Source organism: Belonocnema kinseyi, chromosome 9 (assembly GCF_010883055.1).
Source record: "Belonocnema kinseyi isolate 2016_QV_RU_SX_M_011 chromosome 9, B_treatae_v1, whole genome shotgun sequence".
NCBI lineage: Eukaryota > Metazoa > Arthropoda > Insecta > Hymenoptera > Cynipidae > Belonocnema > Belonocnema kinseyi.
The window spans coordinates 14,662,266-14,689,704 of record NC_046665.1 but is presented as its reverse complement, the minus strand read 5'-3'; the positions used below and the strand labels follow the sequence as shown (position 1 = coordinate 14,689,704).

The following is a 27,439-nucleotide window of genomic DNA, read 5'->3' as shown; positions in this document are numbered from 1 at the left end:
CCCCCCCCCCCTAAAACGTCACAAATATGATTCCTTAAACTACATTTTTCGTATTATTGTTCATTTTCTTCATTTTCTGCCTTATTTTTTAATGCAAATAATTACTAATGCACAATTTAAATATCCTCCATGATTTTTAAAACAATTTTTAATTGTCTAAGTGAATGTGATTTCTCCCAATAATTTTTTTTTAATGTACAAAATAATAATATTTTCTGAATGAAGTGTAATAGTTGGTTATTCTTTGGATTAGTATATTTGTTTACACACATTATTTGATTATTTAATCAATTAGTTATTGTTTTTTTTTAATTTCTCATAAGCGACCCATGAATATCCACCTTTTTCTCATGTTGGTATCCTATGATACTTATCGTTGAATACTTACATAGCTTTCATACTTTTTTCTAATGTTTAACAAATTTCTATTATAGTATATAAAAAGAATAGCAGAAGAGATGTAAACCACCCATACTTAAATTGAAGGAAATTTTTAGGTAAACAAGAATTAATTGTTTAAACAATAACATAAAGTTTTCAGTAGAATTCACCACTCCTGAAAATCATCCATTATTATGTTTAATTGAGAAAATAAGATTTAAAGAATTTTTTTGGAAAAATAATTGCCTAAACAAATTAAATTTGTTTGAACAATTCAAAGATCCGTAATATATACTTTCTATACACTATACATTCAGAAAAATAATTAAACGTGTTTGATTTTATTTTGTGTTTTAAGTTTTCGAAAGAAAACTACTTGAGCAAATAAAAATTGTTTAATCAAATAGGAATATGTTAAAATTCAGAAGCAAAGTATCGAATTTATATGAGAATTTAACAGTAAGTAGCATAAGATACCGATTTGAGATCAAAGTGGACCTCTATGGCTTGGTTTTAGAAATTTTGAAAATAAACAACAATTCATTATTTAAATCGTCACAAAATGTTTTTCTAACAAATGAAAGATCCAAAGAAAGATTAATTATTACATTTCATTCAGAAAATACGATTATTTTTTACAATTTTTATAAAAAATAATTGTATAAGTTACATTTATTTAAACAATTAAAACGTACTTAACAATCCATAGTATGTAAAAATGTAGTTTTTTATATTTGCTTCATATTTATGGGGGGGGGGTGGATAAAGTTTATTAATGTGCTTTCATTCCATGGATATTCCTCTTTAATCTCTACAAATTTGGCAACTTTCGATCAAACGTTGAAGTATCAATCCAATTTTTCGAAAATACAAAATTTTCCGATATTAAATAATAGGAGTTTCAAGTTTCCAATTTTAATATTAGAATTTCAATAAATAAAGAATTGCGGAATTTCTTTCGTCGAAAGTGTTTTTTGGGTCACTTTAGTGAACATTGTACTGATATTCGGGGATATGCTTATGACATTACACCTACGTGAAAATCGAAGTTAATAATTAATGTATAAATGTAAATACGATTAACGAAATGTTATACATTCATACGAATGATGTATAGAGCGAAAAAGTTAGAGCTTTTTGATATTACAGCCGAAATTTCTTATTTCTTGTTCAAAGTTCAGGATAGGTCTCTGATAGACACGACAAAACATACTTTCTTGAACTTAGTATCTTTATCAATGTAAATACTCCAAGGTTAATCTCAGGCTCTGATAGGCACCCTTTTTTAATTCACAGGAAATCAATTATTGGTTCCCTGTCCCGGACAGGTCGCGGATAGACCCGAAAAAATATACTTTCTACGACTTGGTATCTTTATCGATGGAAATACTATTAGATTATTGCCATGTGGCTTGAAAATATTATCCGATTTTTTTCAATCTTTTTTTTTTTATTTACTCTTAATAATATGTCGATGATAATGTCTTCTATTAAAATTTAATTCATTAATCTTGTACAAAATTTTTATTATTTTTCTGCTAGGTCTAATCTCAAACAATGGGAAGGTCGCGTGAGACCAAAAACCGTCCACTCGACGACCTGCCCCCCGCCGTAATGGTACCGATATTCAGACAATGCCTGACTCAGACTGACTGTCCCTTGATGCTGACTTTATTACAGGCAATTTTTTCACACTTTTCTATGTACTCTTTTGTATGATTATTCTTCCTACGGGTGTCGCTAGCCCTCTTAATATTCTTATAAGAGATGATTCAAGTGTTACGTAATGCACCCCATCCACGTATGTAACGCGGTTTTCATACGATTTTGAAGGTTTTTGCTATGATGTAACACTAAGCTCCTCCCGCCTTAATGCGATATATAATACTTAAACGGCCTCTAATATAATTATTATTATTTAACGGAAAGACGATACGAACCTTATAGTTCTAAGAATAAAGTGACTACTGTTCACTGCTGTAATACTTGTAACATTGATATATTGCTACGTACAGATTAGATTGGTGATTGAAGAAAGCTTGAACCAGTTACCTTTTTCAAAATGTGTAATAACCACACCAACTGGCGCTGAATACAAAGGTCTGAAATACCAAAAGGGAAATTGCGGTGTTTCTATAGTGAGGAGCGGCGAGGCAATGGAGCAGGTATATTACTATATGTGACGTGCGCCGATGAAAGGGGGCTCACTCTAAAAAAATCTAAATCGAGGTTTTTATATCCTTCGATAGTTTTTGAGTTTCTCTTTTTAATAAAACCATCAAAACATTTTTTCTTAACTTATTATTACTAATAATTAAGTTATTAGGTACCCGAGAAATCTGGCTATCGCTTAAGAGCTCGAGATCCCGTGAAACACCTTCCTCCACTCATCACTACATCTAGGCATCTTATCTATACCCCATCCGTGAAACGCGGCAACGGCACCACTATATGCGTCATAATGTAGTGGTAGGTGAAAAAGCAAAATTTTGTGAGTCTTCTTGGACCGATCGCCCTGAAAAATCTCACCTTTCAGAGTAAGTCCTCTTTCTTCGGCGTCTCTTCTAAAAATCCATAAGGTCCATTAATCTTTTTTGTTTATTTTAGGGTCTTCGAGACTGCTGTCGTAGTATAAGGATCGGCAAAATATTAGTCGAGAGCGACATGGATACACACGAAGCTAGGGTAGTCTATGCGAAGTTTCCAGACGACATATCTGACAGAAAAGTCTTGTTAATGTACCCCATAATGAGTTCGTATTAAAAAATAACTTTTCAACTCAGGAGTAAGCAACCAGAAGTGAATACGTCCGTTTTAATAAACATTTATATAAGCTCATGCTCTATATATTGAATATTCTATCATTACGTCACACTCAGAGTTGAAATATGTAGATGTATCTTTTTGCTTTTCAAGCTTGAATATCATTTTTGCAACGGTGGACTGGTATTTGGCCTATTTACGATTTTTCAATCTCACAAAACAATTTAATTTCCCCAAAAGAATAGCATGCCCAGGGTTCTACTGGTTCAGCTGAATCTCAAATTGTGGATGTTATCTTTTTTTCTGGCAGATTGCGAAATGGAAAATGGATGAAGTACTACTCAATAATTGAAAAGTCTCACACGTCATTCAAAAGTAGAAAGATAGCAGAATTTTCTCACCACGTAGGCTTCAGATATAGGGTGGAGCTGAACCGGGAAACCGTGAAATAACCGGAAATTTACTGAGACCGGGAAAAACCGTGAAATGGCAGTGAATTGATCTCTTGACCGGGAATTTGACGAATTTTCAGAGAAAAATCTGACCAAGTTCGATTTGAACAATTTTCTTGAATAACTAAATTACAGTCTTTAAGATTTAAACATTTAAAAATTAGTAGCATTTGAAGTTGAAAATTCTTGATAAAAACAGTTTTACTTTATCAGGTGTAAATATAAATAAATAATATTTTAAATGGATCTGTACTGTAAGTATAAAAATCTGAACGATAATTGATTTGACAAAACGATTCTAGAACCGTTCAAAATTTAAGAATTTCCAGATTCTAACTGTTTAAATTCAAAAATCTCAATAAGAATTGAAATTAATGTATCATTTATTCCGATCATTTTTGTTTTAAATAAAAATTTTAATGATTCATCAATAAAATATATTAAGTTCCAAGTTTTAGGTCTTGTTTTATATTTTTTTTATATTAAATTTAATAAATAAATTTATTAATATATTGTTTCTATTAATTTTGTTTGCCATTAAAAATGTAAACGTGCCTTTAAAACTTTTAAAACTATCTTCAACCTGAAAATAACTATAATAATATAGTCGTAATTAAAGGTTTTTCTTAAATTGAAAATATTTTTCCGTCTAAATTATTTAATTTTCAACCCATTTAATATGAAATCTTATAATCTAGAAAAATATTAAATATTTAATGTTTAGAAATATTTCACGGTTCATTTAAGACGAGTGAATTTAAACCAAATATTAAAAAGAAAACAAATTGAAACTAAATTGTTTTACATAGAAAGCTTTGAATCTCTAGAATTTCGAAGAGGTTTTAAACTTTTAAAGTTACAATTTTAATTGTTCTATATAAAAAATGTTTAATTTGTAAGTAAAATTGTTAGCTTCTAAATTTTTTGTTTGGAATCTGCAAAAATCTACATTTTGTTTTAAATTCGACTTTGGGTATTTGCACCAAAATTTCGGTATGAATAGCCAAATTTTTTCGGTACATAAATTTCGTTTAAATTATTTGAAATCTATTCAAGTTCTAAATTTAATTTAAATCTTTTTAAAACTTCTAAATATCTCTTAAAATTATTCGAATTTTTTCTACAAATAATAAGTGTTCTATTGTTATTTATAAATTGACATTTTAAGGATTTTTTTTTAATTTACAGGACTTTCTAAAAGTTGTTGAAAAAATTTAAGTCATTTTAAAATATATTTAAAAGTTTCGAAAAAATGTTTTAATTCTTTAAAATTCGGAAATATTTTAAACCACTTCTAGATTTCTCAAGATTTTAAAATAAAATTTGAAAGCTGTTTAAGGATGCTTAAACTATTTAAAATAAAAATAATTTAACTTCCAATTTAAGAACTGTTAATTTAAAAAAACAAATGATTTTTCAATTTTAATGTGTCTAGCTTAAAGTTACTTAAAATAATATAATTTTGAAAAATTTTAAAGTTCATTGCTTGATTCTTTAATTTAGAGTATTGAAAATGTTAACGTGGATTTATATTTTTGGAAGTCAATCTGAATTTTTGAACTATATAATTTATAAAAGTTCTACATTTCACAGTTTATTGGCATTTCATTTAACATTGTTAAAGTAAGAAGTGTTAGTACCTTCCATTTTATAGTGTAAATTATTGAGCGTTTGTATACACAATTTTTCAATTGAGAAAATTTTAAATTTCAATTTGAAAAGTTTGAAATTCAAGATTTCCACTTTGAATGGCTTATTTTGTTGTTTATTGTTTTGATTAAACCTGCGACCATGAGATTGCATCACATGACATTGTCCTACTTTTACTTCATTTGTCACTTGCCTGCAATTAATTCAGGATTTCCCTCGTTTTTTTATTCGGAATTATAAATTCCAATAATAAAGTTGAGTCAAATCACAAACCAGAAGCCGGGACTGATACAATACTCATTTACACGTTAGAAGTTGAATCTATCAAAATCACAATTATATTGATAGGAGTGGAGCATAGGTAGACTAACGTACTTCGAAGATCAATACAAACATCGGTCGACATTAGAGAATTGATATTGTCGTAATGTTTTGGTACTCACCGTTATTTAATTTATTGAGAGCTTGTAGTTTACAGGATAAATCTAGTTTGGTCGCGGGAAGCATATGGATCTTACACTACTATATTTGATATAATCGACTGATTGTGACGTGATGATAGAACACTTAATTTCGGACATACGAAATTCGTCCGTCACAGTTATATTTAAGAAAACAAAATTTCGTACGTAATTTTTATTTAAAAAACATTGTATTTTACAAGAATAATAGAAGTCCTGTTTATCATTTGTAACTCTTTTTAATCGGAATATTGGCCAAAGTGTTACAAGTCATTCATTGAGTGTTTACCATATTGCACCGAAAAGGAACTAATGCGAATCAACCTCTCTCACACGATTCACTTCACAATTTCTTAAGACTAAAGGAAACATTTTATTAAATGAGAAAATAATCTTGAATGTATACGAATCATTTTTGCAGGCAATTCGCACATTAAGTTGTAATCCAAAAATAAATGAAAAAGCAAAAATGTATAAGAATTGATCAAAAATCTGGATCCTAGGTATCAAAAAGATATTTCACTTATTAGCATTATGTACTTCGAAATAGAGTAATATTTCATTTGTTTTCGAAAACAATAAAGTTTTTAAATTTTTTTAGTACAATTGCAATGAGCTTAATAATTCTGAACTTCTCTAAAAGTTTATATGTCTGTATTAATATTTTGAAGTCCGTATTGTCTTTATTAATATATCAGCAAAAACGATAAATCGACTTATACATTTATGGTCGCTTACTCCTCAACTTTCCTTTTAAGCTTTCACTTTCAACGACAATACCCGCCTTCAAATATACAGGGTGCTATACCGCCTATAGAACAGCCGGTAGTATGTCATACTGCGAAGCTTAGTTTGGACAAAGTTTTTTTTTTATTCTGTATTCTCGCAATTAAGCAAGTAAAAGATAAAATTACGCCTTTATTAACAACGTAACATTTTTATTAACAAAGAAGTTAATCTTTTCAGTTTTTCTCGCCATTCCCATTTTATTTGATTTATTTTCCATTTTTTCTCTGTTATGTTAAAGTATGCCTAGAAGAAAACTAATTAAACTAAAATAAATGTTTGTGTTTAATGGCAAATATGAATATGTTACTTTTAGTAGATCGGGGAAGTCTAAACATTGGACCGGTAAAAACCGGAAAATGTCAGGGAGTTTGAGATCGTCCGCTGAATCGCCACCCTGAAGTTACTTTTTTCAATCCTTGTTAGAATTGCTGCTACATAATTTGAAACAGAACTAACAGGAAAAATTGAAGCTTGGAGAATTAAATCACTTAAGGAGATTTAGTAGAGATAGAAAACGGGATGCCATTGTTCAGCCGAAATTTTGAACATTTTCGTCTGATTTTTTGTATATGACATCTAAATATTATACTGTTTTGCTGACCAGAGCCGGTTTTTGGAAAAGTTCTGTTTATATTTTGTTCAATCTTCAAAATTAAAAAACAGAATTGAAGCTCAATGTTAGCTATGTGTGCTCTCTCGCGAGACCCTCCTCCACCCTCGTGAAACTCACGAGGCAGACCCCTGAAACGCATCTAAAATTGCACGTTACGAATGACCCTCTTATTGTTATGAGACGTATTTAGAAAATATTCTAATTTTTGTCAAAAAAAATTGGTTCTCATCTGGAAATTTGTGGCTTTTCAATTTAGGATTTTTCTTCGTTAACTGAACTGATGTAGATATTTCGAAAAAAAAACATAGGTTCGATTATATTTGTTAAAATATAACGATTGGAAAATTGGAAAATATATAACTTTGGCTTTTTGGTCTGCCACATCCATTTATTTGTTACCTAAAGCTAAAAGGTATATTAATTCTGCAATTAATATACTCCTGCCATTCAAAGAAAACTATCTATAGATTGACAAAAGCCGATTTTTCTAAAGAAATATTCCAAGACTTTTATTTATTTCGATTGCCTATGAAATTAACAAATATAATGATATATGTATCATTTCCCACAATATCTGAAGTATCTGAAAGGATTTAGAGGAATCTAAACTTACAAAAATACGTAATTTAAATATATCGATAAAACTTTTTTATAACAATTGCTCGTTGTTAGTTTTTAAGGAAAATAGTGATTGCAAATTCTTCTCACAAACATTTAAAGCAGTTTTAGTGAAAAAATTATTTTCCAGGTCAATGTGCTAAAGCTTTGAATTAATTAATTTAACTTCTTTACAAGATTATCACTTGTTGCAGTTTAACAATAAGTATAATTGAAATTATGTTATTTTAAAGAATTTATTCATAAATTCATATCGAGGCGTCCTAACGATAGGATGCCAACGCACGCGATCGACTAGATGATTCTGAACCAAAAATATAAACAATAAAAAGCTAACCAAGAAGTAAGAACTAGAAGGTTTTAGATCGCGAAATTGGACAAGAAGAATTGTTGATAACAATCAAAATTGTAAATTTTTCACAAAAATGGTTACTGCCAATTATTCTCACAATAATTGGCAGTATTTCCAGATAACAAAAATTTGGTTCGATAAAATTTAGAAAATTTTTTTAATACATGAAAGTTCCGTGATACTTGGAATTGAATAATAGCAATTGTTTATTGGCCATAGTAAATAGATACAGAGAATGAAAATCTCTTTTACAAAAATGTGACCCAGCTGCAGTGGAAAAAAAATTATTTTCGAGGCCAAATTTTTATATTTACTTCTTTCATTTGTTTAGAAAATCAACAACTGTTTTATTTTAACAAATATCATCAAATTTATATTATTTTTAGGAATCTCTATATTAATTCAGATGATAAAGGAAAAGCCGAAATAGAAAAAATCACAAATTCTAAATTTTTGCAAAAAATCGCTTATAAAAATTATAATTGTTTTTGGTTTATAAAAAGTGCGAATAAAAATCACTTCTACAATTATTTTAAAGCTTTTCATCCCATATCAAATTTTTCGTAACCAAAATTCAAATACTTGGCAATTTTTTAATTAACTCTGTAAACAAATATTTAAAGTAAATATAATATTTAAAAAAAGTAAAAAGCAATACTAATAGACAATTATAAGTTTCTATAATTATAAAGTTTTTCTTAAGTGACCTGTTTCTATTTATTTATTTCATGAACCAATTATCTTATTTGCGTATTTGGTTGAAAGTTCAAAATTAAACTGTTCTTACTCTTGTAAAATTGGCCTATCTTTCTAGAAATGCCTAAAGTTTTATCAAATCAAACTCTTTAGAGACGATTTATTTAGAAAATTTTAATCATCTTGAAAGAAATTTGAAGATCTTTTTCTTAAAACGTCCTTTGTAAGCATTTTTAGGTCACAGGGAATGTGACGTAATTGTAAACCATCTCTCACATGTGCTTTTACCCTTGTCCTTTAATTCAGTTTCAAAAAGACTTCAGAGTTATTGGACGTGTATCTCGAGAATGGGAAAAACCCATATAGAAAATTCTAAATTTAGAGTATTTATTCTTTTTAAAATTGTGTTTTGTTATGCAGATATTAGAAAACCCGAAAACCGACTTAAAAATAAGTAATTTATATCCTTTTATTACCATTTTTGGATGAGAAAGAAATTTCAAACCTATAATCTACAAACAACGCGGACGTTTTTGTTCGCTGTGAGGGGGTTCTCTCTTTTTTTCATGAATTCAAATATATAAACCTTAAATAAACAATAAATGACTGACTTTACAACTACAATCTCCGCCATATGACGAATTTCTACTTAACTTGGACATGATTTCAACTCACAAAATAAATGTATAGCATAGAGGTGGTGGTTTGCCGTATAATATAAACAATGAATAATGTAAACGAGAAAATAGCCTCGGAAGGGGCTGGAACTTAAGTTGACAAAAGGCATGCACACGGTAAATGCGAAGGTCAAGTTTCAGGCGACGAATGGAGACTGGGTGGTTGGAATGCTAGGGGAGTGAATGATCTCAAGGTAAAAGAATTGCGAGAAACTATGCATGTAAATAAACTAGATGTTTTATGTGTGCCTGAAACAAAGAAGAAGGGCTGCGAAACTAAAGACATAGAAAACGACTTATTGAATGGCGGATTAAAAATATTGTCAGGAGTAAACGGGGAATCACATGTTAGGCAAGGAGTAGGTCTGACTTTAAATAAAAGAGCGAAACAGCATCTCGAAGACCATGATTTTGTATATCCCAGATGGCTTTGGGCAAGAATTAAAGTAGGAATCAGAAGATTATTTATCATAACGTGCTATACGTCGGTTGACAGTGATCCCAGGTAAGTAAAAGACGTCTTCTGGGACACTTTAAACGACACAATAAATATTTGCGCACGTGGGGAAAGAATGAGATAATCGAAAGCATAGATAGGACAACGTGGGAGGAGCTTATAAAAAATAAAGATATAGAGGGCGCATGGAGAATGTTCCGGGATATCATTGTTAGGTGTGCGATCGAAGTGTGTGGTACCGCGGTTGTAGGAAGAATGTCTGGTGATGCGTGGTGGAATGATGAAATTCACGCTGCCCAAAAAGCAAAGAAAGAAGCGTACAGGAGAACTTTGAACATCGTAGATTTTAGCAATGAGGAAAGAAATAGACGTATAAATGATCACAGACACAAAAAGAGAAATAAAAGTACAGAATTTGTCAACCTAAGAAATAGTAATGGGGAGATGCTATGTGATGCAGACGGGATACTATAGGCTTTCAGAGACTATTTTAGGGGGAAATTTGGAGATGAAGCTATAGGACACCACAACTGCGATGTTGAACACGATGTGTTAGACAACTCAATTGAGAAAGTCTGTGTCCCTGAGGTTAGGAATATAATTAAGGACTTAAAAAATGGTAAGGCTGCCGGGGTAGACTGTATTAACGTTGAAATGCTTAAACACGGTGGCAAGTACATACCGCACTGACCGTGCGAATTGATAAATTTATGTTTCGAGATAGGAGACGTTCCAGACGATTGGAAAAAAGCGATTATCGTACCAATATACAATAGAAAGGGAGATAAAAGTGACTGCAATAATTACAGAGGAATTAGATTTTTAAGTACTGTTAGCAAAATCTACTCAAAAATAATTATTCGTAGGGTAATGAAAATAACAGAAGAAAAGATTTGGGAAGTCCAAAGTGGGTTTATGCCAGGAAGGTCATATACGGATCAAATATTTAGCTAAAGGCAAATCACAGAAAAAAGTTTGAGAGTAGGAAGGAAAGTTTTCTGTGCATTTGTTGACCTAGAAAAAGCTTTTGACAAGGCAGATGGAAGTAAACTTTAGGAAGTCCTGTAAGAGTACGGAGTCAATCGATGGCTCCTACAAGCTATAAAAACAATATATACGGGTAGTAAAGCAAGTGTAAGGGTAAATGGAAATTTAAGTGATTGTTTCGATATCATTCAAGGAGTTAGACAAGGATGCGTTATCTCTTCATGTTTATTTATATTATTTGTGAACAAGTGTTTAAGAATGGCTCTTTTGGACGAAGAGGGTGTGGATCTCCAAACAGTAAGGGTACGTGGGTTAGCGTTCGCAGATGATAAGGTTGTTATGGCAGAGTCCATCGAAGACTTGCAAAGAATGTTGAATAAATTGAATGCAAGCATTAAAAGCATGGGCCTCAAAATTAATGCATATAAAACAAAAACTATGGTGTTCAAAGGAAACAGTGAGAAAATGCTATGCAATATTGTACTAAATGATGAAAGAATTGAAAAAGTTTATAAGTTCGTGTACCTTAGTAGATTATTTACTAGGAACGGGCAGATAGAGGAGGAGTAGATAGACGCATAAACGAAAGCAAGAAGGTTATTGGTAGAGCAGGACCCCGTATCAGAAGTAAAAAAATATCAAATAATGCTAAAATGGCAATACATAACTCTATATTTGTACCAACTGTACTATACGGTAGCGAGACATGGACCTATCAAGAAAAAGAGAGTAAAGTTAATGCAATTAACATGAGATTCTTGCGCATAAAATGCGGGAAAACTCTGATGGACAAAGTGAGTATCGAAATAATTCTCCAAGAATGTGGTGCCAAATGAACGGCTAACCAAACAAGTTTATCAAGGTAAAGTAAATGGCAGCGTGTCCAGAGGCAGACCGCGGAAAGAATGACTAGAATGTGTGAATGAGGCCCTAGTTAGGAGAGACATGAGAAGCCACAGAAACAAGAGAGTCTGCATGAAAAAATGCATAGACATAAAAGAAGCTAGAGTAGTATGTCAGGATAGAAAAATATGGCGACAAATAGTTAATAAAAAGAGTGTCAGTAGAGTGAATGACGCCTGAAACAAAAGACTTTGGATACTAATGGACCCAAGTGGGAAACCTCACATGACGATTTTGTGTGGATCTACACTTGGGGTGATTGCTAGAGAGATTGATCAGAAATCTGGATCGGAGCAGTGTTGGGGAACAAATGTGTTATTTAAATAAATATTACGAGAATTCTAGATAAATCTAAAAATTTTATATCCCTTCCTCACATTACTCCCTTACCCACCGATCGAGTCACGCCTACCTCGAAAGGGAAATGGCCTAATGCTGTAATAATAATAATAATAATAATAATAATAATAATAATAATCAGTTGGTTAGACACTCGGACTTCACCTCAGAGGTCCGGGGTTCGATCCCTGAGTCGGTACCTCTAGATATTTTTCAATGTACCTTTACCGAGGTTCTGGTGTTTCGGAACCCACCTTAAGCTGTAGGTTCCCCCATGGTGTAGTTGACTGCAACCCAGTCCGTCAAAGATGGGGTAAAAACCAGGATTTGTCCAAAATGTCTGGGCAGACTGCTCTCATCAGATCACTTGATTGCATTATAAAAATGCGTCCGTGACTGATTATATATACCGGGACAGCCCCATGCAAAAATGATCAAATAAAAAATCCAACTCTAATCAAAAATTCCTTCGACATGTTGGACAGTATAAGCCTGTGACAACATTTCGATACAGAAATGTTTCTTATTATTATAATAAATAATTAATAATAATAATAAATAATAATAATAAATAATAAACGATAATAATAAGATAATGATAATGAATCATATGCCATCCCTGTCCTCACGTACTCCTTCGGGCTCATAAAATGGTCTAACCTTGAAAAGTTAAACAGAATTCTTTGCGTAGAAATGACGAAGCACCGAATGCACCACAGAAATTCAGCGATTGAAAGGGTAGTTCTACCACGACATTTAGGGGGTAGGGGCGTTGTAGATGTCAAAAAACTATGTGAGTCACAAGTAATACAGTTACGAGACTATTTTAACAGCAAACGAAATGTTTTGCTTTACAGAACCATCTGTCAAGCGGATCTTGAATCCCCCCCCCCCCCCCCCCCCAAATTTGTCCTCAGATGGGGCCTTGAATATCAGGGCAGAAACAGTAGAGGAATTAGAAATATAATGGAGGCAGAAAGCCATCCATGGCGAGAACCCCAACACGTTAGATCAAAGTGAAGTCGCGTCATGGCTCAAAGAGAATATACGCACAGACATAATGATGTAACGGGCATTATACATCAACAACTTGCCCTAAACCTAGGACTCTTAAAAGAATGGGTGCCCATCTATAGATACATTCCAATGCCCGTTTTAGAAAGCGAAGATTACATCTTATATTGGGATGTTACTATCAAAACGGATCATTAGATCCGGGCCAATCGACCTGACATCGTGATGCGAGAAACAAAAGGTGGAAGTCTACATCATCTACATTACTTGTCCGCTGAACCGAAATTTGTGGTCAACCTATACAATCAAGATCCACAAGTATAGCGAGTTAAGGCAGGAAGTAAAGACCATATGGAGGAATGTGAATCATGCATCCATTCATCCCATTGTGATTTCGGGTACAGGCAATGTGCACGCAAGATGCACTGAACATCTTGAACATTTAGGAGTCAGTAGGGTATTGGCAGCAGCTCAGAAGGCGGTTTTATTAAACACCTGTCGCATTGTAAGAAACTTTCTTGATCATCAGGAAGCCAGCGACTAAAAACCTGTGGAGTGGCAGATGGTAGCTCTAAGAAAGCATCCAGAGGTGACTGTTGTCACCTCCAACGCTCGTGGCCGCTCGTAATTGTATACCTACAACATCATCGCAGAGGGTTTCAACCATCGTATTAAATTATTTGAATTAAGTTATATCGTTCTAATCTCATCAGTCACTTGATTTAGTCCGTGGCTGTGATGTATCACCGGGTTCACTCGAGTAAAAGTTTAATAAAAACACAATGATAATAATAATAATAACAATAATAAGTGGCTAAGTGGCTCAGTTGGTTAGACACTCGGACTTCACCTCAGAGGTCCGGGGTTCGATCCCTGAGCCGGTACCTCTAGACATTTTTCCATGTATCTTTACTGAGGTTCTGGTGGTTCGGAACCCACCTTAAGCTGTAGGTCCCCCCATCGTGTACTTGACTGCAACGCAGGCCGTCAATGATGGTGTAGAAACCAGGCTTTGTCCAATATGTCTGGGCAGACTGCTCTCATCAGATCACTTGATTGCATTATAAAAATGCGTCCGTGACTGATGATATATACCGGGACAGCCCCGTGCAAAATGATGAAATAAAAATCCAACTCTATCCAAAAATGCCTTCGAAATATTGGGCAGTATAAGCCTGTGACAACATTTCAACACAGAAATGTTTTTACTTAAAGAGCCTCGGTGGCTCAGTTGGTTAGACACTCGGACTTCACCTCAGAGGTCCGGGGTTCGATCCCTGAGCTGGTACCTCTGGAAATTTTTCAAAGTACTTTTACCGAGGTTCTGGTGGTTCGCAACCCACCTTAAGGTGTAGGTTCCCCCATCGTGTACTTGACTGTAACCCAGTCCGTCAATGATGGGGTAAAACCAGGATTTGTCCAATATGTCTGGGAACACTGCTCTCATCAGATCACTTGATTGCATTATAAAAATGCGCCCGTGACTGATGATATATACCGGGACAGCTCCGAGCAAAAATAATCAAATAAAAATTCATCTCTAACCAAAAATGCCTTCGACATGTTGGGCAGTACAAGCCTGTGACAACATTTCAACACAGAAATGTTTTTTTTTTAAATAATAATAACACAATGCCTGAAAAAAACACAGTGGGCCCTTGAAAAATACTAGATTTGTGTTAAAATCACCAAAATGGCCACCCTGGCTCAAATAGAAGAGCATTATAAGCAAGATGAGCCAATACAGGACAAGCGGGAAGACAAAGCGAGTGGGGTTTCAAGCTGTGGAATTCGTGGGAAAGAGCGTTACGAGTAGCCGACCGAGGGGGATTTTAAGGTAAGCGCAGCAGATCTAGGAACAGGCAATAGGAAGATGAAAGTTATAGAAGAAACAGTAATTAAATTAGAATCCAGGGTTTAGCAAATAATGGCTGAGGTAATTCTAGCGAGGAAGCAAAAGAAGGTTGGATGATCATGCATGTAGAGAATGAGAGACTTCATAGGCGATTAATACAGATGGAAATATAAATAGATGGGGAGCAAAGAATGCAGAGGGAAACAAATGTAATGATAAAGGGCCTGAGAGTTGACAGTGTAACGGGAGAGAAAGAGGATAAGGATTTAATGAGAGATATACAACAAATGGTATAAGACATATATTGCATCTTGTATATATTATATGTACAGGATATATTATATATATTATTTATATATGTGACGTGCGCCGAAGAAAGGGGGCTTACTCTAAAAAAATTGAAATCGAGGTTTTTACACCTTTCGATAGTTCCTGAGCTGCTCTTCTTAATGAAACCATCGAAAAAAATCACGTATCTCTTTCAAGAATGTACTGGTAAGTGGAAAGGGAAGATTTCGTGAGGCTTCCCTCTCTCCTAAAAGTCACGTATTTCGCGTCGACTTCAACCGCTCGCCCTGAAAAATCTCACTTTTCAGTAAGCCCCCTTTCTTCGGCGCAGGTCACATATATTCTATACTGTATCCGCTCCAACATCCTTACTTATTGTAATGTACGTAGATGCTACATAAATACTGGGCCAAGTTTGTGGCTTTATATCAAAAAAAGTTTTATTTGGGTTCATCCTGTGGACGTAATCAAAACAACCAATATTCAGTTTCAACATTAATATAAAATTGTCACCCAAAAAATGCCGTTTCTTTTTTAATATATTGCAACTTTACCGTCTGTAAATTCAACGCTTTACAACTAAAGGTAATATAATATTACATTTATCATTTCAAAGACCTTTAAAAATTTATATAAAATCTCCATAGTAATGTACTCTGTATTTACTGTCACCTAGTTATTGAAACAGATCATATATCGCCGGTGCTTATGAAAAATAAACCTGTAAAATAAAGCTATGAAGAAAAACCTTTTTGAAAGACGCCATGAAAAATAAATTGTTCATTAGGTCGCTGTGAAAAAAATAGATTGTTTCAAAACATCGTGAAAAAGAACGCATCTCAGTAAAAGGCTACGACAAAAAATATATTTCGGTAAATGCTGAGAAAAACCTTATTCCTATAAGCGCCGTGAAAAGATACCTTACTCATGAAAAAAAATCTTATTTGTAAAAAGGCCGTGAAAAAAGACCGTATTAGTTAAAACTTTTAATTAAACTGTAAGTTTATTAGTTGCTTCGCGAAATAACGCGTAATAACTTGCGCCCCCCCCCCCTACCAGCTCGATACTGCCACGTAAACCAAAGATTTGAATTCAGAAAAATTAGTTCCTTGTCCTCCGAGTGATGCCGCTCGGGAGGCAAATCTTTTCACAGCCTTTATTCAAGTAAATAATTACTTTTTTATTTAATTAAAATTATAATGATTTATTATGCTAGGTAGACTACCCAAAATTTCATATGTAGCTCGTAAAGAAATAATTCCAAAATAACGAAACTATTGATTATTGGAGCTCCCTTTCCCCCCTATAAGAGTGAAATGAAATCCTTCTCAGACAGGGTTTTTTCGCATTTCGTATTTAAGTTATACATAAATAATCTAAATCCATAGATTTCGGGTCGAATCTCTACAACTGAAATACTTAATGAATATATTTTTAAAAAACACTGAAATCGACGAATAACGTTAACAACATATCAGTACAGTGATTTTTTATTACTTATATAGTCATATAGTCAATAATCACTAAACAATGTAAATATTAAATATAGCTTATGTTCTTATGTTACAGCTAATTCTCTTTTTTCTCATTATTATTTTTTTGTTGCTTTATTCAATTTAGTTTTGTATTCGTTTTAGTGTAGGATACACGTACATGTATTTATGCTTTGTCACAACATGGCGAAAATTGGTATAGGCTTTAAATAAGTCGAAAATTTTAAAAGTAGCGATTCGCGACATCGTGATGTGAATCGCTAGAACTACCTATTACCTTAAAACATTTGTTGACAATTTTTTTTCTTACAAAAATCTGTGAAAATTTCTGAAACACTGCAGCGATTCGCCCCGGATAACGGTAGTTCTTACATCAATTAATATTACAGACAAGGTTTGACTTTAAAGACAAACTCTTTCTTAGTTTAAAAAAATTAATGAATGTCACAGACGTTAGAAATGATTTACACTTTTCCTGATTATCGACAAGTAATGAACTACATGCGGTGGCATAATTGCAATTTATGTTTAAAATTTTATTTTAGTCTTTCCACCAAGTAATACAATATGCAATGTTTCACTTTGACCTCAAACACTTATATATTTTGTAAGAAGGGCTAAATTTCAGCTAAATTACGAATTAGTGAAACTTCTGCTTACTTTAAGAAAATACTCCTTTACTTCCGTTCGCATAATTTAAATTTTTATTTTAAACATTTCCTGGGTAGTTTGTCTTTCAAGGAATATATTGAAGAGTATCCCTTTTAACGACAAAAGTTCACCTATTTTTAAAAAATGGCTAAAAATCACAGAATTGACAATGATATTCAAACCTCCATAAATTGTTGGGAATTAATACACTACTTCTTGTTGTCTGAATGAAGTTTATGTCAAGAAAGCTTTTTCGATAGCATCTTTTGACCAAAAAAAATCAATCAAATTTGCCTGATTTTGACGGATTTGTTTCTGTTTAAATTATAGACTCATAAGGGTTTTTTCTCATCTACGTTTCATCATTTTAGTATAATATTTACTGACGCAGTCAGTAAAATTTTTTTTACCGATTGAATTTTACTGATTATTTTCAGTGAAAGTTTAACTGATGTTTAATGTTATATCACTGATATGCAATGGAATTTCAAGAAAGTAGTACAAATTTTATGTTGTTTTTCTGGTTGGTTTTGTTACAATTTAAGTTCGAAATGTTGATGAGTGTTAAGTTATCTTGGGCTTGCTAACACATTTTTAGGAAACCAAGTTTTTCTGTGTTTCGTAAATATTCAGTATTAATGGCAGAAAGAAGACTCGGCAGGGAAGTACCTCATACAGTAGCTGAATTGTATCGCCAAATGGCACACACTATGTTAACGCTAACATTTTTGCTCCCCATTGGTGAATCAGGCCGAACTTTAAAGCTTTTTCGTGCCCAAACTAAACTTCTTTAAAAAATTTTTGTGTAAACCCAAAGAATAAAATTATTATTGCATATAAATATTTATTTCAGTCAGCGAAGTATTAAACTAAGAAAAAGAACATGACGTAACATAAAGCAAACAAATTTCAATCCATTGACTGAATTAAAGGCTTCTTTTAATTGGAAGATGAGTTTCAAAATCAGGAAATATTAATGTAGTATTTTTTTATAAATTTACGGGTAAACAAAACTTCCTAAAATATTTCAAGTAGAGTCACTACTGATGCTGAGAACACAGAAAGCATAGTAGTATTAGGTGACGTACCTAGCTCATCACATATTTTTCTTGCAAATATTGTGAAAATTTGTGGCTAATTTAGATTGAAAACTAATTTTTATCGTAAGATAACATGCTGTGCAGCACGTAGCGGAATTTGCTTTGAACTACTGAATGTTGCCTATCAGAAACTTACTAGGGTAAGAAATATTTATTCAGAATTATTCAGTTCTTTTTTATTTTCCCCCCGCTAAATTACACGTATAATTGAAACAAATATGCAAAAATTTTAAATTCAAAAATACTCATTTTAACAAAATGAAAAAAATCTAGTAGTTTAAAAAATTTATTTTCTGTGATCAAGCAAATGTTTTCTGGAACTAATTGCAGATTCTTTATTCAAACGACGGCTTCTTCCAAAGAAATAGGTCAATATTTTTAATTTTTAATTGTGCTAGGGTGTGAAAAGCAGATGCAAAGAAACGATTTTCTTAGCTCCCAACGAATCATTTCCTTGACTTAATAATTTCTACATATAAATGGTCGGGAAATATAAGGGGTTAACCCACATAATTGGAAAAACGTACTCTTTTTGGCTTTTTGCATTGTCCTATCTGCCCTACGGATCCTGTTTTTTAAGAAAGTAAAGAAATTGGATTTTTTGGTAAACCTGTGAGCTTTTTTAAAAAAAAATACTATTCTGTGGTGCCATATGCCGGTTCTAAAAGAAGGTATGTACAGTATGAACACGTTCTTGGGCTTATTTTACACTGAAAACTACATACAAGAGCCAGTTGTTCGTCAACAAATGACGTGCGTGAGTGTTCCTCTTTTTTTCGTTCGTACACAATTGATTATTGAACATATCCACGGATTGCACTGAGATTCAGCTGAAGCAGGTTTGGTATGGTTGCCTAACCTCATCCTGCCCAGATGCCCAGAAAAAGGTCACTTCCGGTACTATTTCTCGGTCGGTTTCCAGCCCATTGAGAATAAGGATGAACAAAAGTTTAAAATATAGTACTGAAAGATCCTAATCTAAAGCATTAGGGTTGCCCAACACCCAACCCACCCGGTCCGAAACCCTGGAAGAGCCCTTTCGAAAGTAAATATTTTCGGTTAGATTCTAGCCCATCTAGAATAAGGATGAAATCAACGCCAAAAGAAAACTTGAGTCTCCGCCTAACTAAGTCACCAGGTTTGCCGCCTTTTAACCTGTCCGAAATAAGTGGCAACCCTCTCTGAAATTTGGAAAAGGGCCTCTAGGGGTAAGCATCTAAGAGTATCCCTGAGGAAATAAAAAAATGGTTTTACTTAAAGAAGACCGCTAATCCGATTTCAATGAAAAAATATATGTTGCGTAGTCTATCAGGAAAATTGTCAAGGAGAAGAATAAGGAAAATCTGAAAGAAAATTATGAGTAAAAAAAATGGTGAAATAAAAAAAATCTACATGTTGCGCGGGAACATTTGGGCACATACTTTTAAAAATTAAAAGTCGAAACGTCGACTAATATACTTTGATGATTGTGGATACTTTTGTTAAAGCTCCTTCAGCCTCAACAAATGCATTTCCGTCATTTGTCTCGTGCTTCACACTCGATTTTGGGCAAAATGTGAACTTTTATACATTACATTCAAAACTTTTATATCAAATGTATTAAATTCTTATTTTTTGTTTCGTCCCTCGGGTCGTTTTAAAATTTTGTAACTTTTTATGTTTAAAGTTATTCTAACAAATTAATTTCTGTCGTATTTTAAAAAATTAATTTTTTTTATTAAAACAAAAACGAAGCACTCTATTATATATTATTAGTTACAAATTTGTCACTTTTTTTGTATGAGAGAGTTTTGTCCATTCATTTTTTTTCGTAGCATGTTTCGTCTGTCCAAAATTTTAATTTTTTAATTTTTAATGTTTTTTTACGAATAAAACAACAGCTACGTGTCCTATATAGTATCTTGCAAAGCAGCGTTTTTGTTCTTTTTCGATTTTGTTCTCTGTTTCGAGTTTCCGAGTACTAAGAACAGTCGTAAATAGAATTTCCCAAGGTTAAAAAAAGTGGTCTCAAAAATTTTGAAAATGCTTGATCTTTTTGAATTTTTATCCATAACAGCTGACTAACGAACTTAATCTTTAGTTTTCGGCATTGGCAGACATAAAGGCAGACACACTCGTGAAAGCTTATTCTTCAAGTTAAGAGGTTCTCAAAACGTGGACAGTACAATTTCTCTGAGCATTATGTAAAAATGTCAGGTTACTTTCGAGAGATACATTCCAAAATCTATGTGCAAACAAATTTTAGGGCTGTCTACGCGATGATATATTCTAACAAATTTTTTTAGTGTTATTTTAAAAAATACTTTTTCAAAAATTAAAAAAATGTTGCCAACTCAAACAGATTTTGGAATAAATCTCTCGAACGTACACATTTTTTCAGATTCCAACATTTCTGCATGTCTGTCTGTGAGTATGAAAAGTTAAAAAAAATTATTTATTAGATTGGCCTTTGGTACACTCTTTCAGAGTCGAAAACTGAAAGTCTAGTTAATTAGCCAGCCAAACTTTTTCATTGAAATCGGCCTAGCTGTTTTCAAGTAAAACAACCTTGTTATTTTTATTTCCCCCTTCAAGGCTTCTAAAAAAATTGGACTTAAAGGTCAAGTCTTGAAGAGATCTCATATCTCATGGGTACCTAGCTATATCATCAATGTGTACCTGAGGCTTGCAGGGGAAACTGTTACATGCTTACCCCCAGAGGCCCTTTTCGAAATTTGAAATAGTGTTTCCCGATATTTTGGACATTTCAACCCCCCCCCCCCCCCGAAAACTTTAAGAGACCGCAGTTAGAGAAATATTACAAATATTGCTCTGAAACGTTGATATGTTGTAAATAATAATATTTACATTTAGTTTTGTTAAAGATTACAAAAAATTACGCGTAAATAACAAATGATTCAGTTTTTCCTTTTTGCTGCAAAATTTTCAGAATTAGGGTTAGTCCCCTATGTTCCCCGAGCATTCATATATTGAAAAGAAATATTTATTTGTATTAAAAAAAGGTCACAGAATCAATAATTTTTTTAGTCAAGGCTTGTCTCTTTTGCCCGTTGATAATATTGATTCAACTGAAGTAATTAAATCCTTGTCACAAGGAAAATAAACCAATGAAACTTCTTTCGTTGGTTTCAGTAATTTTATTTTTTTTAGTGTGTATGTAGTGGAACATCCTGTGTAGGGTGGTGCGACGGTAATATATTGTTCCTTTTGTATTCGTCACGTACCGGGCTGGCAGAGTTATTTACAGTAGTTGGTCGCGGCTAATCCGCTCTCCCTTTTTAAATTTCTCTTCAAATTATTAACACTTTTTTTTAATTGATGAATTTTCTCACTATACTTATTTATAATTATAACTTATATACTGATATACAATTTTCTAGTTGAATTAAAAAATGTTGTCTTTTTTGGCGTATCTCATTACATTTACGAGAAGCGTTCTATTAATTCCAATTTTAAGCATTAAAAAAAAGTTAGATATCTGAAGTCATCGAAACCCATAGATTCCGAATTATTATGTTTTAGGCTGTTAACAATGAAATTAAAAAAATCTACTTCTAAATTTTAATCCGAAAGCTTAACAAAGGACCCTTGAGTGTCGGCTATTCTATTGAGATAGCCTCTCTACTTGTTATTTATGATCGTATTCTTATTTCAATTCCGGAAAGGATATTTTAAAGCCTTCAGACCATTTAAAAGAGCTTCATGGACCTTTAAAATATCTACCTGAGTGCCTACGGAGAATTTCTCTGAGATTCTTGGACCTAAAGAAGTTTTAGTATATACTCAAAGGTTCTTTTCGGTAGGGTATGTAATATATTTAACAGACAATTTCGTAGTATTTAAAATCGGAGCTGATGGTATAATTAATGGAAACGCATAAACTTTTGGCATAATGAATTATTGTTTCTCAAGTATTGTTAAGACACCCTGTTATACACCTGCTTTAGTAATGTATTGTTGGTACTATGCTCATTTATATGCAGATTTTAATTAAATAATGATATAACGAGAAAATTAATATACCTACAATCAACTAAGCCTAGCACCGACATGCTAAATAACGTTAAATCTAATATTAAACCATGAAAATTCTTAGAAAGAACTTCTCTATTAATTTTTCAGGTACTGGTAACACTGTGATAAAAGCTATAGCTGTCCTTAAGGAACACAATGTTCAAGAAGAGAACATTATCCTTTCCAATTTATTCTGCACGCCCTTCGCAGCAAAAAGTTTAGTTACTGCCTTCCCACAGGTAATTTATTATAGTTATACCGTCCTTTACAATTTATTATGTACGCTCTTCGCAGTAAAACTCAAGTCACTGCCTTCTCACAGGTAATTAATTATTTTTCTACCTTAAGGACATGTGATACTTCGTCATGTGTTTAGTCGGATTCAGTTCCCCCGAGTTTTTATCCGCGAAAATTAAAATGTTTAAAAATTGTATTCGGAGATGCAATAAAATAGTATAACGGACATCCCATAACTCTTTTTTTGAGGCATAATACCAAAAAAATGTATTCTGCTAAATAAAAATTGCATGCATGTGCACTATTTTGAGGTTAGGATCTATTTGCAACTCTTTCTCATTCTGATAATGTAAGGCTCTGTCGTATCGATGCTGTCGGAAGCCACTTAGAAATTATTTTTGAAATAAACTTTTTTAATTGTCTACAAACAAGGTTAATCCCGGGAATTGCTACACACATAATCTTAAAATATACACAAATTAAGCAAATTTAGTCAAATTAATTTTTTTAATTATTCCACAAACTAAGAGTTCTGGGACGTCCTTTAGCATGTTCGCTGTCATTTCCAAAATTTTAACCTTTAAGCGTTCGCGTGGACTGTCAAGTGACCGCGTTTTTGGAATTTCGAATGACAGGCTCAACAGTGAGCTTTGGGTGCGGTGGGAAGGACATGTATTTCTTAGTTAGACTTTCGACTACTAGTTTCGACAAAAGTCAGATGGGCCCCACCCCTTCATCCCACTCAGTACAGTTCCAAACTCGGAACTGTACTGAGCGGAACCAACTACTACAGTAAGCTGCGATAATAGCTAGGTATCTGAGAACGAGAAAATGGAAACAGGCTGAATGATCTTCATAACTAAAATGAGACCTATCTACTTGATTTGCAATTGTTGACTCTCATTGTCTATTTTTTACCATGTTGCCTAATTTTTATATACCAAAGGCTGACTTTGCACATAAAACATATATTATGTTGATGGCTAACAATATGTTCTTTAAATAAAGACTTGTATTCAAAAAGGTGTTTTCTGACTTCTGTCCGAGTTCCTTTGCTCTCATGGCAGTGAATCATTCACAAAAAATACAGAAAACAGCATGAAAATCAAGAAAAAACTTGGGCGGTCAAATGACATTCCATGCGAGCGCCGGTATGACTCAAGTTGGTGCGAACGCTTGAAGGTTAAGACAAAATCTTTATTATTGTAGTAAAACAGACGGGGGAATGTAACACTAGTAAAATCGATAATTTTCTAAGTATCACATGCCCTTAAGATCAAATTCATACCAGCCTACCGATAGAAATCTCTGTATGTTCATTGAAGATTCTCAGGCACAGAGCAGCCTTACAGAATATTCTCCGCAGGCATTCAGGTAGATATTTTTCATGATCCAGGTAGCTCGTTCAAATAGTTTGAAGGCTTCGAAATGTCCTTTTTAAAATTAAAATAAGAATTTGATCATAAATAACAAGCAGAGATGCTATCTTAATAGAGTAACTGACACTCACTAAGGGTCTTTTCTTAAGCTTTCGGATTAAAATTTAGAAATAAATGTCTTTTAATTACAAAGTTAACAGCCTAAAACATAATAATTTGGAATTTACGAATTTTAACTATTAAAAAGGTGTGTCGCTTATTTGTATACACATTCGGTCATCAATCATTTTTAAAGGATTCATAAGTTTTTATGCGTTTATTTTAGATTAGAGACATTACAGACTTTGCACGTCCATAAACCTGCAGATGAAAATGCACTGCCCAGTGCCGTTCGAGTGCTGCTCGTTGAAAGCTACTCAGATTCAGTTCTTAAATGCCAGCAGAAGTTTCGTTTATATCTGCAACTAAGGTACCATGTAGACCAACTGAAAGGGAATTAAAATCAAAAATTAAATTTTGTAAAATTTGGAAATTATCTCTGAGAAGGTTAGAAATTCAGAACCTATGGGTGTCAATTATTTCAGATATCTACCTTTTTTTTAAATGTTTAAAATTGGAATTACCCTACCGATAGAAATCTCTGAGTATTCTTCAGCGAAATAGCCTAGCCCATTTGAGACTATAAGCAGAGTCGACTTGAAACGATTTAGTCTCTGAGATAGTCTGAGAGATTTGGGTCCTTTTCAAGGTCCTTTTAGTGGTCCGTTTAAGAGTGGTGCGACGGTAATATAATGTTCCTTTTGTATTCGTCACGTACCGGTTGGGCAGAGTTATTTACAGTAGTTGGCCGTCGCTAATCCGAATCTTCCTTTTTAAATTTCTCTTCAAATTCCAATTTCAAGCATTTAAAAAGATTTAGATATCTGAAATAATCGAAACCCGTAGATTCCGAATTATTATGTTTTAGGCTGTTAACTATGAAATTTAAAAAATCTACTTCTAAATTTTAATCCGAAAGCTTAACAAAAGACCCTCGAGTGTCGGCTACTCTACTGATATAGCCTCTCTGCCTGTTATTTATGATCGAATTCTTATTTCAATTTCAGCCTCTCTGCTTGTTATTTATGATCGAATTTTTATTTCAATTTCGGAAACGACATTTTAAAGCCTTTAAAACATTTAAAAGAACAACCTGGACCTTTAAATATATCTACTTGAGTGCCTGCGGAGAATTTCTCTGAGCTTCTCTGACCCTAGACGTGGTGAATACAATATGACCATTATATGACCGTTGCATCACTCTAAGTGCCGTTTAGGTGTCGAAATCAGCACAAACAACCACTGAGTCATAAAGCGACTCTTAAAGGACCCAAATCTCTCAGAGTATCTCCGGAGACGAAATCATTCAAATCGAGCCTGCAAATAGCCTGAAACGGGTCAGGCTTTTTCGCCAGAAAATATTCTGAGAATTCTTATCGGTAGGGCAGTGAATAGGAAGTATAAATGCGAGTGAAGCACGCAGTACATGGCGCACAGGAGCATATATTTCGCACTCAGGAATATGAAGGGTATGTTTGGGATAGCTCTGAAAATACCTTAGCTTCGAAGATTGGAAGAGAGTGATGAAACACAATGACGCTAATCCTGTGCTGTATTGAATTCTAGAGTGAAACCTTAAAGTTTTGAGGTTTTCAAAAATCTTCACCCTTCCGAATTATAAGTTTTAATCGTTGATCCGTGAGGGCAACCGAACTGGGCCCTTGGCGGTAGTCAATGTGGAACATGAAACCTTGAAATTTGATATTAAAATGAAATATGCACTAGGGTGGCCCAAAAAATCACATTCGAGAAGTTTTATCGGGCTTGTTGGCCAAATCCTTCTCGTAGGCAAATAAATGTATGCCTATTTTTTTATTTGCAAAACAAACTATTTTTAGAACTCGCTCTGAGGCTGCAAAGTTTCCTGATTTGAAGTAAAGAAATCCTTACACCAGCTACAGGTTTAACCCAGAGAACAGCTATAGATTTATTAACTTATTATTACTCTGCCATTCAACTCATTGTTAGTCACCGCAGCGCGGGATGGCAGCAAATACGGTGTACAATGAGCGCAGTCCCTTCAGCCGGTGTTCAACTTAAATGCGTCATTTTTCATAAGCTTTTCTTACGCTTTAATCAATTTAAATTATACTTTTAATAATTTTTTTTAGAAATCTATTCTCAATAGTCTAAAGAATGTCTCTTTAAAATGTCAAGTTGCACAAGTATATCTGAGGGTCACAATGAGCCTCCAAAAATTGCCATTATATGCCATTTTTGATATGCCTAAAACCTTTGCATAATATTTCTGAGATATAAAATTGCGATAAATGCAATATTCATTGATAAGTGAACAAGTATATTAAATATCAAATAAATTGGCTTATGATTTCCGGTCCAAAATCGAAGAAATAAAAATTGGAAACATTTTACATGTTAAACTCCATAAGATATAAAAATGGCCAGAGCGAGTTCTAAAAATATTTTTTTTCGAAAATAAAAAATAGGCATACATTTATTTGCCTCCTAGGACGATTTGGCCAACAAGCCCGTTACAATTTCTCAAATATGATTTTTCGGGCCACCCTAATATGCACTCTTTCGAATTAGAAATTTTAATCGTTGATCTGTGAGGGCAACCAAGCTGGGCCCTATGCGGTAGTCCCTGTGGGACATATAGTACATATTGTCAGAGTTCGAATTTCGAAATAGTGTCGTTTAATTTTTGTCAGAAATTCATTGCTTGTAGGTCTGGACTCAAGAAACCTTAATGTTTGTAGTTTTAAAAAATATTCACCCTTTCGGCTTGAAAATTTTAATCGTTGATCTGTGAGGGCACCAGAGCTAGGCCCCCTAAGGTAGCCCCTGTGGAACATACATATTATCAGAGTTCGAATTTCGAAAAAATGTCATTTAATTTTTCTCATAAATTCATTGATTCTACGTCTGAACTGATAAAACCTTAAAGTCTGTTGTGTCAAAAAAATATTCACCCTTTCGAAATAGAAATTTTAATCGTTGATCGTTGAGGGCAACAGAGCTGGAAAGCTGCGGCAATCCCTGTGGAACATACATATTGTCAGAGTTCGAATTTCGGAAAAATGTCATTCAATTTTTTTCAGAAATTCATTGTTTGTGAGTTTGAACACATGGAACCGTAAAGTTTGAGATTTAAAGCACATATTCAACCTTTCGAATTAGAAATTTTAATCGTTGATCGGTGAGGGCAAC

At 33.3% G+C, this 27,439-nt stretch overlaps 1 protein-coding gene across 1 annotated transcript in view; it reads left to right on the top strand.

Moving 5' to 3' along the window:
• The window catches only part of LOC117180207 (uracil phosphoribosyltransferase homolog), a 100,452-nt gene that overhangs the window by 63,170 nt on the left and 9,843 nt on the right, over positions 1-27,439 (top strand). Inside the window, exons 3-5 of the mRNA XM_033372591.1 lie at positions 2,397-2,546; positions 2,989-3,133; positions 22,662-22,792. Of these exons, the coding sequence (XP_033228482.1) occupies positions 2,397-2,546; positions 2,989-3,133; positions 22,662-22,792 (426 nt within the window). The remainder of the gene's footprint in view (positions 1-2,396; positions 2,547-2,988; positions 3,134-22,661; positions 22,793-27,439) is intronic.